The sequence below is a fragment of the Rhea americana genome, unplaced genomic scaffold, assembly GCF_003343005.1.
Source record: "Rhea americana isolate MKP2758 unplaced genomic scaffold, rheAme1 scaffold_387, whole genome shotgun sequence".
NCBI lineage: Eukaryota > Metazoa > Chordata > Aves > Rheiformes > Rheidae > Rhea > Rhea americana.
In genome coordinates, this window is record NW_028186520.1 from 273581 (window position 1) to 287682 (window position 14102).

The 14102-nt window shown below is 44.3% G+C and overlaps 1 protein-coding gene across 2 annotated transcripts in view; it reads right to left on the bottom strand.

Annotated features, from left to right (window-relative positions):
- ACSS1 (acyl-CoA synthetase short chain family member 1) overlaps positions 1-14102 on the bottom strand; it is a 48617-nt gene that overhangs the window by 12882 nt on the left and 21633 nt on the right. For both annotated transcript variants that reach the window (XR_014896870.1, XM_085313466.1), the window contains exons 7-13: positions 13883-14020; positions 13214-13306; positions 8855-8967; positions 7793-7919; positions 5548-5675; positions 3913-3976; positions 3274-3392 (exon numbers count right to left, since the gene is read on the bottom strand). Coding sequence is in view for 1 of the 2 variants with exons in the window: in XM_085313466.1 (XP_085169592.1) it covers positions 3274-3392; positions 3913-3976; positions 5548-5675; positions 7793-7919; positions 8855-8967; positions 13214-13306; positions 13883-14020 (782 nt within the window). In the remaining variant the exon portion in view is untranslated. The remainder of the gene's footprint in view (positions 1-3273; positions 3393-3912; positions 3977-5547; positions 5676-7792; positions 7920-8854; positions 8968-13213; positions 13307-13882; positions 14021-14102) is intronic.

The window sequence follows — 14102 nt, forward strand, 5'->3', positions numbered from 1 at the left end:
CTGCTGACAACTCTTTTCCTAATGCACCCCATGGACACCACTGACCTTCTTAGCTTCATCCAGGCCCGTGAAACCTGCACTTCCACTGAAAGACCTCAACAGAGATCACAGGGTCTCTTGCAGCCCCTGATCAGCCATGGCAGTTCTTGTCCATCAGTTTCATAGTAGAACTGCCCCCTTGCAGGGGAACACAGCCATGCTGGTGTTTGTGGACATGTTCACTAAAATAGCTTTGTCCTCCTTAGGAAGTTGCCTACAACCCCCCAGACTGCCCAGTTCTTTCTACAGCACGTTTTCCAATGTCAAGGCCTCCCAGACAACATCATTATCAGCTGGGGTCCCAGTTCACACTCAGAGTTCAGAAAGAGCTCATGGGTGTACTCCGTGTACAAACCTGCCTCTCCTCCTCTCACCCACTCCAGACAAATAGAAAGACTGAGAAAGTGACTCACTTTCTCAGATACTGGAACTGTATCTCCAGTGTTACAGCAACTTCTTCCAAGAGGACTGAGTTGCCCTTCTCCCACTGGCAGAGTTTGCTTAAAGCAGTAACACTCATGTATTCATACTGCAGATGCCATTCTTCACTAACTTTGGTGTCCCCTCCTGTAATCATCCAGCCATGCTGGCTGCCTCACATATACCTGCAGCTGGTGATCTCCTTGCACAGTTCCAGCAAGTCACACTCACCTTACAATACAGTTGGACAAGGCCAAAAGTGCCTATAAGAGGCAAGCAGACAAATGGCATCACTCAATTGCAGTCTTTTCTATAGGTTTCCAGGTTTGGCTATCAAGTGAGCAAATCTAGACCATCTGTCAATCTGTACCAATATTATCTGGGGCCTTTCACCACTAGTGAGCAAGTCAATGCAATTACCTATCATCTGGAGCTTCCAGGATCTATGAAGATCCAGTTCATCCATTCTTTCACATATCCCTCTTAAAGCCTCCTTATCAGGACTCTTTCCATTGCCAGCCAATCCCTGCCCACAGTCATGGTAAGAGGGCAGACAGAGTATCACGTAAAGCAGATTCTGGACTTTGAAGTCATTTAGGGAAAGCTTCACTATCTCACTGATTGGTAGGGACATAAACCTGAGGAGCTCTCCAGGAAACTGGCAGACAATGTGCCTGTACCATTTCACAAGTACTCCTCCAAACCCAGACTTTTGTAAGATGGGGGGACACACTTTGTTGAGAGGTGGGACTGCTGTCAGGGCCTGAAGCACTTCCTCCTTCTAAGAGTTTAGTTGGCTAAATTAAAGCATCTAGTCGGCTGAGTCCAAAGTCAGCTTCTTTGCTGATAAGAGCTGTTACAAAGAAAGCTAGAAGCAAGGGCCTGCCCCTACCTTTGCCTTAGGAACTGTTTTTAAGCTGAGGCTGTACTGCTGGCCCTCTGCCTGTGCTACATGGCAGCTGTGCAGCAGCTAGAGCTATGCCCAGCCTGCTGCCTCTCCAAGTCTAACCCAGACCTGCCAGCTTGGCTTCCTGACCTGACCTTGGACCTAATTTGTCACTACAAACTTGCCAGGTGATCACTGGTCTGTGTCCAATCCTGACCACTGTCTCTGGCCTTGATCATGACCCAACTTACCACTCTGCATCCTGGCTCCTTGCTGGTGAGGCCACTGCTCGCACCTGCCTTATTATCATGCTCTGCTCACACCTAACCTTGCCTTGTAAAGTAGCTGGAAATCACAGGGAAATTTAGCTGAACTATCCTAAGCCTGGTGCTATCTCATGGCAACAGCTCCTTTAAAGCTTCTAGGAACTACTAGACCACTGAACACATTAGTTTATGTTCAAGGGAAGGAGTATTGCTGGCATTCCTTGTGTTATAAAGTTTATTCCTATTTAAGTAGGGTTTTTTTCCCCTCCTTTACTCATTGCTGTGTATCTCCAGGTTGGGTGCTGCAGGATGCAAAGCTCTTTGGAGAATCAGACCATAAATAATCTGTTAACTACTGAACTGAAAAACTAGTTATAGCCACTTGTGCTTGAAAATTCAGGCACTGATCATGACACAGATCTCAGTATACTTTATCCAAACGAACATTCATATCCCTATTTATAGGGCAGGAATATAAACCACAGAATACTACAGGCCAGCTACAGGGAACTCAAGGGATAGTTCAACTTTGCTCTCTCTCTGGCTGATCACATCTGTCACCCTGCACGGCTTCCCTCATAGCAAGGTGAGCACTAAATGCCTTTAACACGCTCCCTGCAAAGGGCTTACCAGCAGATTCAAAGGCGTTAGCACACACTTGAGCCTCGCACTCCAAGCATGGTGCTGAGACACTACCAGATCTCACATCTTGCAGTACATCCCGGCCAACAAGCTAGAAAACTCCAAAGTATTAACTGCTATTATGCAGGGAAAGAGTTGTATGACTTCTCTGTAGTTATCTCCCCAAATGCAGTGAAGCAGGATTACTACTGCAGCAAACAGTTGCAAGTAACTGCCCCACTCCACCCAGGATCTCCTAGGCTGTTCCAAGTCAAATAAGCCACTCTCAGCCACTACTGTTGTATTTCATAACCTACATCTCAGGGTCCACCTTTCCAGCATGTGTGTAAAACAGAGCCCCTCTAGTAAGTGGTCATGTGGCTGCTTCCAGGCAGAAAGTGGAGAGGGGGACGAATTCAGAAGGGCCGCAGCAGGGTGGCTGAAGGGCAGCTTTCTGCATTCACTACAAACTGCTTGCAAAGGGAGGTGCTGAGGAGTGATCAGACTTAATCAGAACCCTGATTTCATCACTGTTCTCAGGATCAGGCTGAACAGCTCTCTGAGCTACACAATACAAACACTTCTCAAAGTTATGCAACAGAAAAAGCCAGCGCTCATGGACTTTGTATTGATTCAAAATTGGTGAGGGCTGGAAAGCATCATTCTGTCCTTCAATGACATTGGAGGTTGTGGTCTTTCTCCACTATTTGCAGGGATCTGATCCCTTGTACAAGGCCATAGATACCAGTGCTGTGTTGCTTCAGCATGGTTAGCTGATGGCAAGATCTGTATGGAGCAGTAATGCTACAACATGGTCAACAGGAACAACAAGCACACCTTATGGCATGGGGTGGGCCTGGGACTCCCCTTTGCCCTTCCCAAGAAAAGTACTCTCAAGCCTTCTCTGTGCAACCTGTTTAAATGGTTGTTCAATATTTGGCTGAGACAAATATTGAATAAACATCCTGTCTGCAGAAAGGAGGATGAAACTTGTTATGTGGCTGTTGCTGTTCCTGGTCCTGGTTACAGTCTCCTACTTACCAGAATGTGGTCAGGCACAGCATACTTTGCTATTTTGGAAGCCACTATGGTTTTGAGCTCTTCTTTAACACGATCTTTATGAGCTGTCTCTTCCTTTATCACTATGAAAGCAAAGGCACCTGGAAGAAAAAAGAGCAAAAGCCATATACCTCATACTAGAACCTGGCTGACAAAAGTGCCAAGAGGAGGGACGTTCACTTGAATGAGGAGACAGGTGTCAAGCCATTCCAAAGCTCCCAAGAAAATCAGAAATCCTGTCTACAAAGGAAGGGAGTAAGACTCCAGATGATGACCTGACCTTGTCCTAGCATCTTGGACCAGACTGTAATCTCAGGGACAACGACAATTCAACAGAAAATACTAAAGTGTAATTGGGATCAAAACCTGGCCCACAGAGTTCTGCAACCAGAAAAAACCTAAGAGAGCCATGAAAGTAACTCTCTGTCTCTAAGCTGGGTGCAGGTATTGCTCCCTAAACTCTTGGCACATAGTATTTACATACATGGCAAAGCCATATCAGTTAACCTAAGGAGATAGATAGTGGCCTCCTGTTYCCCAGGCCACACCCAACAGCCAGCCCAGGTTAGAAATTAAGTAATGCATACGTATGTGCCACATCAGACGCTGCTTTTCACGTACCTTCTCCTTTGATCTCATGCGGATATCCAATCACAGCTGTCTCAGGGACTTCCGGGTGATCAGCCTTCATAAAAAGGAAAACAAAAATACATGGAGCGTAACAACTGGTTCAAGCCCTGCAGAGTTTGTGCCAGCCACTGTAGGAACAAAACACCTTGGCACATCGCTAAGGAGCCTGTCAGTCTCCCTTGGCCAGATCCTGCTCTAAACATAACAGGAATGCTAGATCCCTACTTTGCTCTGCATGGTCAGCTGATGTGACCACAGCCACATTCGGAGACATGAGAGTAGCACTTACTCACTGTTGTAGCCCTGTTTTTAAACTCAGAAATACACACTATTATACACAGTGCTAAGTCCAGTGCACACTAAGCTGCACTACCTTAAAAACTTTGTTTTTCTTTGTCTGTGCTCTTGTGTGTGCTTGCCTATAGTCTCATCAAGTGGTGGCTGGCCATGGCCAAATCCCAAATAAAATCAGTCCTGCACTTCCCTATGCCACAGGGAACTGTCTCTAGCAGAGCAAATGTGAAGCTGCCAGTACTGCAGTCCACAGTTCGCTGGTTTATCAGTGCCCAAAGCACAGAAGAAGACAGGAAGAATCAGGCCTCTTCATCCTCCTGCAAGGGGAAGAAGGGTTGTTCTGCTGAACGCTCCACCAGTTATTTACTCTGTTGCTCTTCAGAATTTAATCTGACACTCTTCTGCAGTAATAAGATGGTGTGGCTGTACAAACTAGGAGAAAGAGCACATCTAAATCCTATACCAAGACTGAATTATGCTGCTTTAAATTACATTAAAATATGAAAGAAAATATCAGAGTAACATAAATATACAAATACATATTTGTACACACACACACATACATACAGTGGGAGAGGAACTGGATCCTATAGCCATGATTGGAACTCCATACAATACAGCCAAGAAATGTACTCACAGAGGAGACTCTAGAATCCTATCTGCCATGAAACACAGCTCATATTTATCAACTGTTACATCTAACTGTCATTTGCAAGCAAGACACATAATATAGAAATAAATATTCAGGTCAAGCTTTGAAGATAAATCCTTCGAGGACTTTTTGTTTTCAGTTCTCTGAGCTAGTATCATTTGCTCTCTAAGTGATAAGCTAGTTTCACAGCTGACATGAATCAAGGCTGCTTCAAATTTAACATTGCTGAATTCTCAGGTATATTGAGCTACTACAGACAAGCAGGAACTACAGATTTGAGAGGGAAATGTTAGCTGTTAGATCAGGGGATGGAACAAACAGGACAGCCTGTTCTCTCCATACAGAAACTCCACCAGCATCCACAATTACAACTGCAGCAGTACGAAAACACTGAGAGGAAACACAGCTCTGACAGTTCAATTGCAGAGACTATGCCCGTGGCATGCTTCTCTCTCCCTTGCCTACTTGCAATCTGCTTACTAAGAGGACCGTTTCCTTCTGCATATTCACTATTCATTATGCATCAAGCTGTACGTGTGGAAGGGGAGGGGTTCAAAGGCTGGGCCGTTACTCCAAACTAATCAGACCATGCACTGCTATAAAATCACACAGTTTCTTCCAAGGGCCTACCTTGTCCTGCTGCTCTGCCCTGTCATGGGGCCTCTCTGCCTGCAACTTACCATAGCATCTTCTATCTCTGCTGTCCCGAGCCTGTGTCCGCTGATGTTAATGACATCATCCATGCGCCCCGTTATCTGGTAATAGCCTTTCTCAGTCCTGTAAGCACCATCGCCTGTGAAGTAGTAACCTACAGTAAAGACATGGGGGTGATGAGCAGGGAGCAGTGTGCCAGCATACTGCTTCAGGCTTGGGTGCAAGAGAAACCATGCTCCAGGACAGCTAGGAGAGTATGTGAATCAGGCAGTGCGTTGGGTCTCCCAGGCTTAGGGCTGCATATCCTGTCACATGTCATTACCCACTTCTCTCTGCCACCCTACCTTTCATATGCTCTGTCTCAGCGGTGCTGGCTCCTAATAAATGCCTGGGTAGCACCAAAATAGTGGAGCTCAGATCCCTGCAAGATGTGCAAAATCACTGTATGCAATGAGCAAGAATCACTAGCTGATGTCACTGCGGTAGATCTCAGCCCAGCAACACAACTGTCATTACACAGTGACGCTCTGTTGAATTTAAACGACCAAAGAGAGCTCTCTCAGCTCCCTATGCTGTGCATGCTCACACGCTGGGCACAGCAACTATGTGCCCAGGCTTAGCACATACAGCTTGAAACTGAAACCATTTCAAATGCCATCTGCCATCATGCCGTAGGCAAGTATTCAAATTCAGGTCAGCCTCTAACTACACCTCAGTGTTCATGGCACACTGTAGTTATTCAGCTGAAAGGAATCAATTTTATTAGATTTTATACATGGCAATATTGCCATTTTTAAAAATCATTTCTACTGGGACTGATGAAAAGTCATTTTCCCTTCTGGCTATGAAGATACAGATGCCAGACAAAGGTCTCTTCCAAGCATATCAGCATGGCAGAAACAYTGCTATCAGATTAGCTGAATAAAGATAGGGATAGGCATAAAGTTTGAAGAGTTTAAAAATTCTGATGAAAAATCTCAATTGGATGAGAGACTGTTGAATTCTGGATCACAAGTATTTGCTTCTAACACCTTGTAAGCACTGGGTACTCCATAGATCCATGCATGAGGAGAGTAGCAGAGAGACACTGACAGATCTGGGAATAGAAATTGCCTGACCTCCCTCCTCATGCTTTCTCTTCTGGGACACAGTAGCTTCTTACTACTGCTTATTAAGAGCACATTTACACTGCTATACTAAGCTCTGCAGTTTCTGTGGAAGCCTGAGCACACAGCAGTATGCACAAAGCTAGCTGTACTGTCAAACGCCCAGCTACCACAAGCGCTAGGAGACAGCTAGAAGAATCTYTTCCAAAAGACACTCTGCCTCACAAAGAAAAAATCACTCTGGACCCAGAAATCAAGACACTTGCAACCCATCCACAAGAGTGGTTCCAGCACCCTGCAGTGTCACTGAGGGGCATTCCTGGGCTCTTCACCAGAGCCCCATCCATATCTGAACTGTTCCTGTGACATCCCTCAGATGCAGATAGTAACAGTACAAGAAACAAGCAGCTAGTGCTGTGAGGACAGATCTTCCCAGGATCTATTACTGGTTAGTTTATGGACCTCCAGTTATGCCTCCCACCCTTCCAAACTGAGGAACTATCAGCCTATTTTAAATATCACCAGCATTTCAGATGCAAGCACCCTGTCCGCTGGTGAGTGATATTATCACTTATTATCAGTGAGTAATAAGGAGATAGGGGCTCATTCGATGTTTTCCGTATCAGTTTTCTGTTCTTACTTTCTGCCTTATTTTGTACAACCTGCAGGACTGTCTTTCTGATTCCTCTCTATCTTCAGTGCTTCCCAAGCCCTTTCAGCTGCTCCCCTGAGTGAAGGCAGCGGTCTTATCCAATCTCCTACAAATATTTTCCCCTGCCACTTCTAAATACCTGCCATATAATATTTGACCATGTTTAAAAAGGAAGGTTGCAATAGAAGCTGTCACAGCAAGCATGAGATTCATTAACACAGGAGGTACTTTCCCATCCTATGTTCTGATCTCTCAGTGAGACACTAAATGGCCCTAAGAAAAGAGTATTTGGGCTTTTATTCTAGGCATTACAATTTTCCAAATAATGCATTCCCTTTTGCCAGCTAAAAGGGTCAATGCCATCTAGGACCATATGTTCGCAACATGTGCCACACCAAATTTCTGCAACCTCCAAGAGCTGGCTCCGGTACAGGAAGGTCACAAAGCACTGCTGAAAACACTTAGTGCACTTACATTGCAGGGCACACTGCCTTCCCTTGATATACTCCTTACCTGGGTAGGCTTTGAAATAGGCATCAACAAATCGCTGGTGATCTCCATAGATGGTTCTGGCCATGCCAGGCCATGGCTGGGCAATACAGAGTGCACCAGATACATCATTGCCCTCTATAACGTTTCCCTGCAGGTTCAAGCACAGGAAAGATGATCAGGTGTGCAAAACAGAAAAAACAAGTGCTTCTGAGGCACTGATCTGGCAAGAATCCCCCATTACTCAGTCAGACCGCAAATGGAGGGCCACATGTGGAGAAAATAAATCCACTAGCAAAACTACTACCAATCATCTGTATCGTGCCTTCCTTACTCTCTGGCTCAGGCCAGCAGCACAGCAGATAGGGCTGTTATCAGACTAAAGGAAAAGTGAGTCCTGCAATTCTCCAGAGGGGAAGGTCAGAAGAGATAACAGCAAATATGTACCCAGTAGCCAGAGGATGCCTAGGATGAGGCTAGCAGGGAAGTGGTTAGACCATTGCCTTCTCCTTTAGCTTTTGTGAACTGCTGCATCCCTTTATTAAACTGTTTACTAAGGAGATTCCACATTTTACTCTTCAACAGGGCACTGTAGTGTAGATGGGGATTGCTTAGCAGAGCTTCACAGAACAGCATCAGTTCTCTCATAGACATCCACAGCTGCAGGGATCACGCCTAGCATTTCCCTTGGAAAACTCCATCAGCTGTGTTGGTTGCTCTAGCCTTGCCATGTCACTGGACATCCACGTATAGCTCCCTGGTTTCCAAGGAGCTGTGTGATTCTGACTGCTCTCACAAATGGAAGCAGCAGCTCTTATTTAGAAGTGCTGAAAGAAGATAAAAGTGGGGCCTAAAATCCAAACTTCATCTCCAGAGAGTTTCAGATAGCTTGCAACACCCAGCTGGCAATCTCTCCAGGCACTTGAGATATGCTGAGATACATAAATTTCTCATCTGTTGTAAAATTCCATTTTAATGGAATGATAAACATCCTCCTAGATCCTTTTCCTCTGCCAACAGAAAGGTGATTAAGATGGAAGCACGCAGCAGCTTCTCTTTTGGGTATCAGGCAGAGCCTCAACTCACATTCTCATCCATCAGCACAGGTATAATCCCAAAGAATGGTCTCATAGCCATAGCTGGAACGATCTCAGCTTTCTCCTCTGAAGGCCGTGGGGCAATGCAGATGCCTCCAGTTTCTGGAAGAATAATGAAAAATAAAATGTCTGGTGCCCATCAGATGCTGGATGAAAGCAAGTGCCAGCTCTTTTTGGTTAAAGAAGAGGACAAGGAAGCCCCTTGCAAGTAAGAGCCACTGGAAGAAAACTGTGCCACACCATTTAACTATCTGAAAGCAGCACAAACTTGAGAAACTAAGAGGTCTTTATGAACACCAGCAAGGCTCACATATAGAAAAGAGTTTGGCACCACCCAGGCCTACCCTGTCTACAAGACACAGTTCAGCAGGTAGAGAGTAGAGAGAGAGATCCTCTTTTTGGTGAGTTTGACTGAAAACTCTTCCTACTCCCTGTTTGTGTTGTGCCTCATTCAATGGTGGCTGCACAGAGCAGCTGCCTCTGGGTACAGCGGTGACAAACCACGGAGCAGGGCTAAGCAGCCGCCTTGAGGGAAGAGCAGCTCCCCATGCCTCAAAGCATCAAGATCACTGACTTCCACCTTAGTTCTTCAAGCGCTCAGAAACTGCACAGGCATCAGGGGATTTATCTCCCTGTGCTGTTTTTACAGGACTCTACAGGATAGCACAAAAAGCACTTTAGGAGTCTGAATTACTATTATTAAAGGGAATGAGAATAACCCACCCTTTACAGGTAGGCTGAGATTATCTTCTATTCAAAATTGAACCTTTAAATCATTCTTCGTCACTCTTGCTGGGACGCACATTAAATCAGTTTCCAACCTTAATCAGATCTTTTCTATTCTAAAACCAATTCAGAGACACAGGAGAGAAACAAAAACACAGGAACATTAGGTTTTAAAAAACAGACAAACAGACCTCTCTAAATAAAGAAATGCTCTGCCACTGTTAAAGTGCATTGCTTCACTGACTATGCTGAGGTGGTCGAAACTGAAACCAAGGGCTGAATTTGCCTCTCAGCTGCCTTGACGTGGCTCTGAGAAAGGGTCTAAGAAAACCTGTGCTTCAGATTCGCAGAAAACAGTTTCAGATGTGTTTTTCAGATCCCATGTAAAATACACATTTCTTAATGGACAAGCATTCATATCACCTGTTTCTATTCATTGTGAAAGGGTCATCTTGAATTTTTTCAAATTCAGAAAAATCGCCCCACGCCAGATACTCATTGTACTCTGTTTGCACAGAGAAAATGCGTGTCAGAGCAGGGTAACTGATTAAAGTGATGGTTGCTCTTCCTAAGCAAGTACTCATTCTGAACACAGCACTGTAAGCTATGCTTCAACACGGGTTTTGTCACATCCTACGCAACCCATGGCTGACTGCACATCAGCAAGGTCACATTCCAGAGGCAGCTGCATGGTGGTAGGGGTGCTTTAAAGATAATTTGAATAGTTAAGACCTATGCAGATATGTGTGGATGTTCCTAAACAGGTTTAAAAGTACTGATTTTAGCCATTGACAGATGACAGACAGCAAGTCTTACAGTAGTAGGTGCCATCCTGCCCTGCCAAAGGCTGTCTCCTCAGAGGCAGAGCTGGCAGAAGGAAAGCTGTACTTACACTTTATTTGCTCCCACATTGTCACCTTGGTGCAAATCCACATGAAGTTTAAGCAAGTATTGCAGAGCCCAGGCAGGGAAGGTGATGAATAGAAACAGGTTCCCTTCTGCTGTAGGTAAATCACTTCTGGGAGCAGGGTAGAGCATGAGCCACCACTGCTAGATTGGCTTGTCTGCCTTTGCCTACTTCAGGAGGGAATCCAGCAAAGCCACACTGGCCCCGTTTAAAACACTGTAAGATAGTGTCCATGTAGAAACTCAACAACAAAACTTCCAGGGTCTTTTCAGAGCTCTCTCTCAAGAAAAGCTCTTGCTGTTGATACATACTGTTATTTGATACATACTACATACATACTGCTCTGCATATAACAGTTGTAGTTTTGTTATAAAACAACAGAAGTAAAAATACCTAGTGTCTCTTCTGCATTGTGTTGAACTAGACCTGAAACTCAAAAACAGCTTTGATCCTATTACTGTCAATCACAGCACAGATATTGCTATCTAGTATTTAAGCATTAAGAGTCATAGAAATTTGCTCTCTTTCTCATTGGCACACACCACACCACTTAAATTGATTTTCATAATTTCTGTCTCACTCATCTGCTCATCCAAAAACTTTCAAATAGATTCTTAAATCCATCATTTGTTGATCTTTATGCCTGCTGAGCTTTATTATCAGGTAACATGCTGCTGCTTTGGAAAGCAACATACTGTAGAGGACACTGCATACAACAGTACAATTAACAAGCTGTACTGAAATTGCTGGAGAGAGGTGACACTGCAGCACCATAAGCAGCATCCATCAAACTGTTTCTATGATCTCCTTCCAAGTTCTCTTTATGCCTAAATGGCATATATAATCTTTCCATGATTAATTTGGCTTCCATTTTATTGGAAGCATCAACCGTGGAGGAAGATTGATTTTACTTTCTAGCAAAAACAATCTCAGAAACATTTATCATTATATTATGCTTCCAGGAGCTGGTAACTGTTTGCCTGAAAATCTATGCTCAGTTCAAGGTAAGCATCAAGCACTCTGCATTTACAGGCCGTCCAGCAAATTTTCTTCAATCTCTCACCCGACAGGTGTTGCTCCAAAAAAAAAAAAACAGGAGAAATACGGTTTAACTGAAGATCTGAAAGGGAAAGATCTTAGAGGGAAAAAATGTTTAGGAGACCTACCCCATTGCACCTATCAGTAACTGAAACTAAAGCCAAAAATTTTGGAGGCAAAAAAGATTGTGTCTCACCTCCATCACTGTACAATAAACAACTGTTTTTCCACTGTGTTTTATCTCAGATCAGTGAAAGAAGGAAAGATCATAGCTGGTCAGATTTTCTTCTCAGCGTGTGAGAACCCAGATGGTTTAAGAGATTACCAATTGAAGTAGGTAGTATGTGGAACTGCTGCTCTGAATTCTGAGGCTGTTTTATTTTAAATCTGAAAATAAAAAGTCTGCACATCTGATTTGGATTAAATGGGACTTGGTTGTGTGCCAGAAACTAGCTCATCACATTAAGAGCTGGAACTGGCCACAGGGATCCTGAGCAGAGAGTTTGATAGCAGTGGCAGACTGTGTGGCTCAGCACTTGACAAAGACATATTTCCATCAAGATTTTGGGAGAGAGCTTTCAAGATGCCTTTAGCAACTCTCAGTATCAGTGCCCAGGACAGAGGACTTGCTGCTGACATGGCTGGGAAGGGGCTGCAGGGCTCCTTCAAGGGTATGGCCCCACCAGGCAGCAGAGCTGTCTCTCCCTCTCAGATGAGAGCGAGCAGCTCTGTCTGACGCCAAAGAGAGCAAGGAGCCAGAAGTCTGCACTGAGAATCCTGTGAACAATATGTTACTGGCTGGGAGATGAGGAGGCAGAAACCAGCTGTGAATGATTTTTGTGCTGCAACTTGATAGCAATCTGAAACCATGGCCAGTTACCCCAGTCACTCTGTTCAGGAGGCTATAAATGGAAACCATGCCTTAACTGACACTGCCTTCACTGAATATGCAGAACTAGGCCAAGCATGTTGCCAAAATAGAGGTGCATTCTTCCTTTCTGAGCCATCAAAGGCCCAGGGCCAAAGCATCTACAGTATGCTAACTCCCTTTGCTCCTGAGAGAGGGTGCACCTCATCATCCCTGCTGGGTGACAGTCCTTGTCTCCATGTCTACCTGATGCACAGCCAACAAGCTTCAACTGATTCCTTTTCAATCAGCCAATGCAGTTAAGCTAGTACATTGGCATAAATGGTTTTCCCTGCTACTCTGATCTTCCTCAGCGAAAGCAAATAAAGCCCATTTAAGTACAGTTTATGGTACTATTGCACTATAAAAGCTTCATGATAAGACCATATCAAGGTCAGGCCAGTTGTAGAAATAATCTCCATGAGGTTTCCAATTCAAGCTACCTTCTCCCAGCTCTGCCCAGGAATTCATTTTCTGTCTTCAGTTTCTAGAACTGCTTGAGATTTTCCATCATTCAAAATATCAAAGATTTCCAGGGGGAAAAATGACCCACAAACATTGCTATTGCTATTATATATTATTATAGTGCTGTTATGTGCTGAAACTCCCTGCTAATTTTCAAAATTTGATCAAAATACCAGGAGGGTTTTTTTTTTTTTTTGGCAGGCTCTTCAGGTCAAGTTGAAATGCTCTAATCCTTCTCTACTTGCCAACAACAAGACCTCCCTGTCAACGGTCAGGTCTGCGCACTCCACAAGGATGACTTTTACCTGTCTGCCACCACGTGTCAACGAGAGTGCAGCGCCCATCTCCCACCACATGGTAGAACCACTGCCAAGCTTCATTGTTGATGGGCTCTCCCACTAGATTCAAAATAAGAAAAGAAAGAGACTGAGATGCAAAGGCTTGCAGGCAGTTCGTTCTCCCTTGCTGTGCACAACGCACTGATTGCACGACCTCTAATCAAAATGCTTACAGCGTTTTTGCTGAGATGTGCAAAGACTGCAATGCACTATGCAACGGATTTGTTTTTTTCCATACAGGTCAAAAGGCAAGCAAGAAATCTCATTGAAAGTAATTAATCAATGCAGGTCATGTATGAGAACCTCCAGAATCCAAAATAATACAGGAAAATACTTCTGGGGCCATCGAGACTAGTAAAGTTCAAAATAATGCCATTTATCAGTAGGTAAATTTTTTAGCCAAGAATACAATCCTGCAAAAAAGCAGGAAATGGACAATCATACCAAAGTGCAATGGCACCAACTTCACTTTGTTTCTCTTTCTGCTGAGACTATACCCGGAAAGCCAGATGGGGAACCTGGTTTATCATCTATTTTCAACCATATCCCATCTGGTCAACTGAGCTCCTCTATTATATTTATTCTTATCTGCTAGAACCCTCTGTCTTTTTCAGTGGAAGATTTTGTGCCTCTCACCTGATCCCAGGGTCTTTAGGGAAGATCTGTCATATTTCTTCACCCACTCATCTCCATACTTCAGTAGCAAACGTATAGCCGTAGGAGCTCCATAAAATTGATTAATTTTCAACCTTTGTACCATTTCCCAGTAACGACCTGCAAGATCCCAAACAGCCCATTTTTTTTTCTAGCAGTGGAACACATACTGCTACAAATGCTTAATGCAAAGGTTAACAGC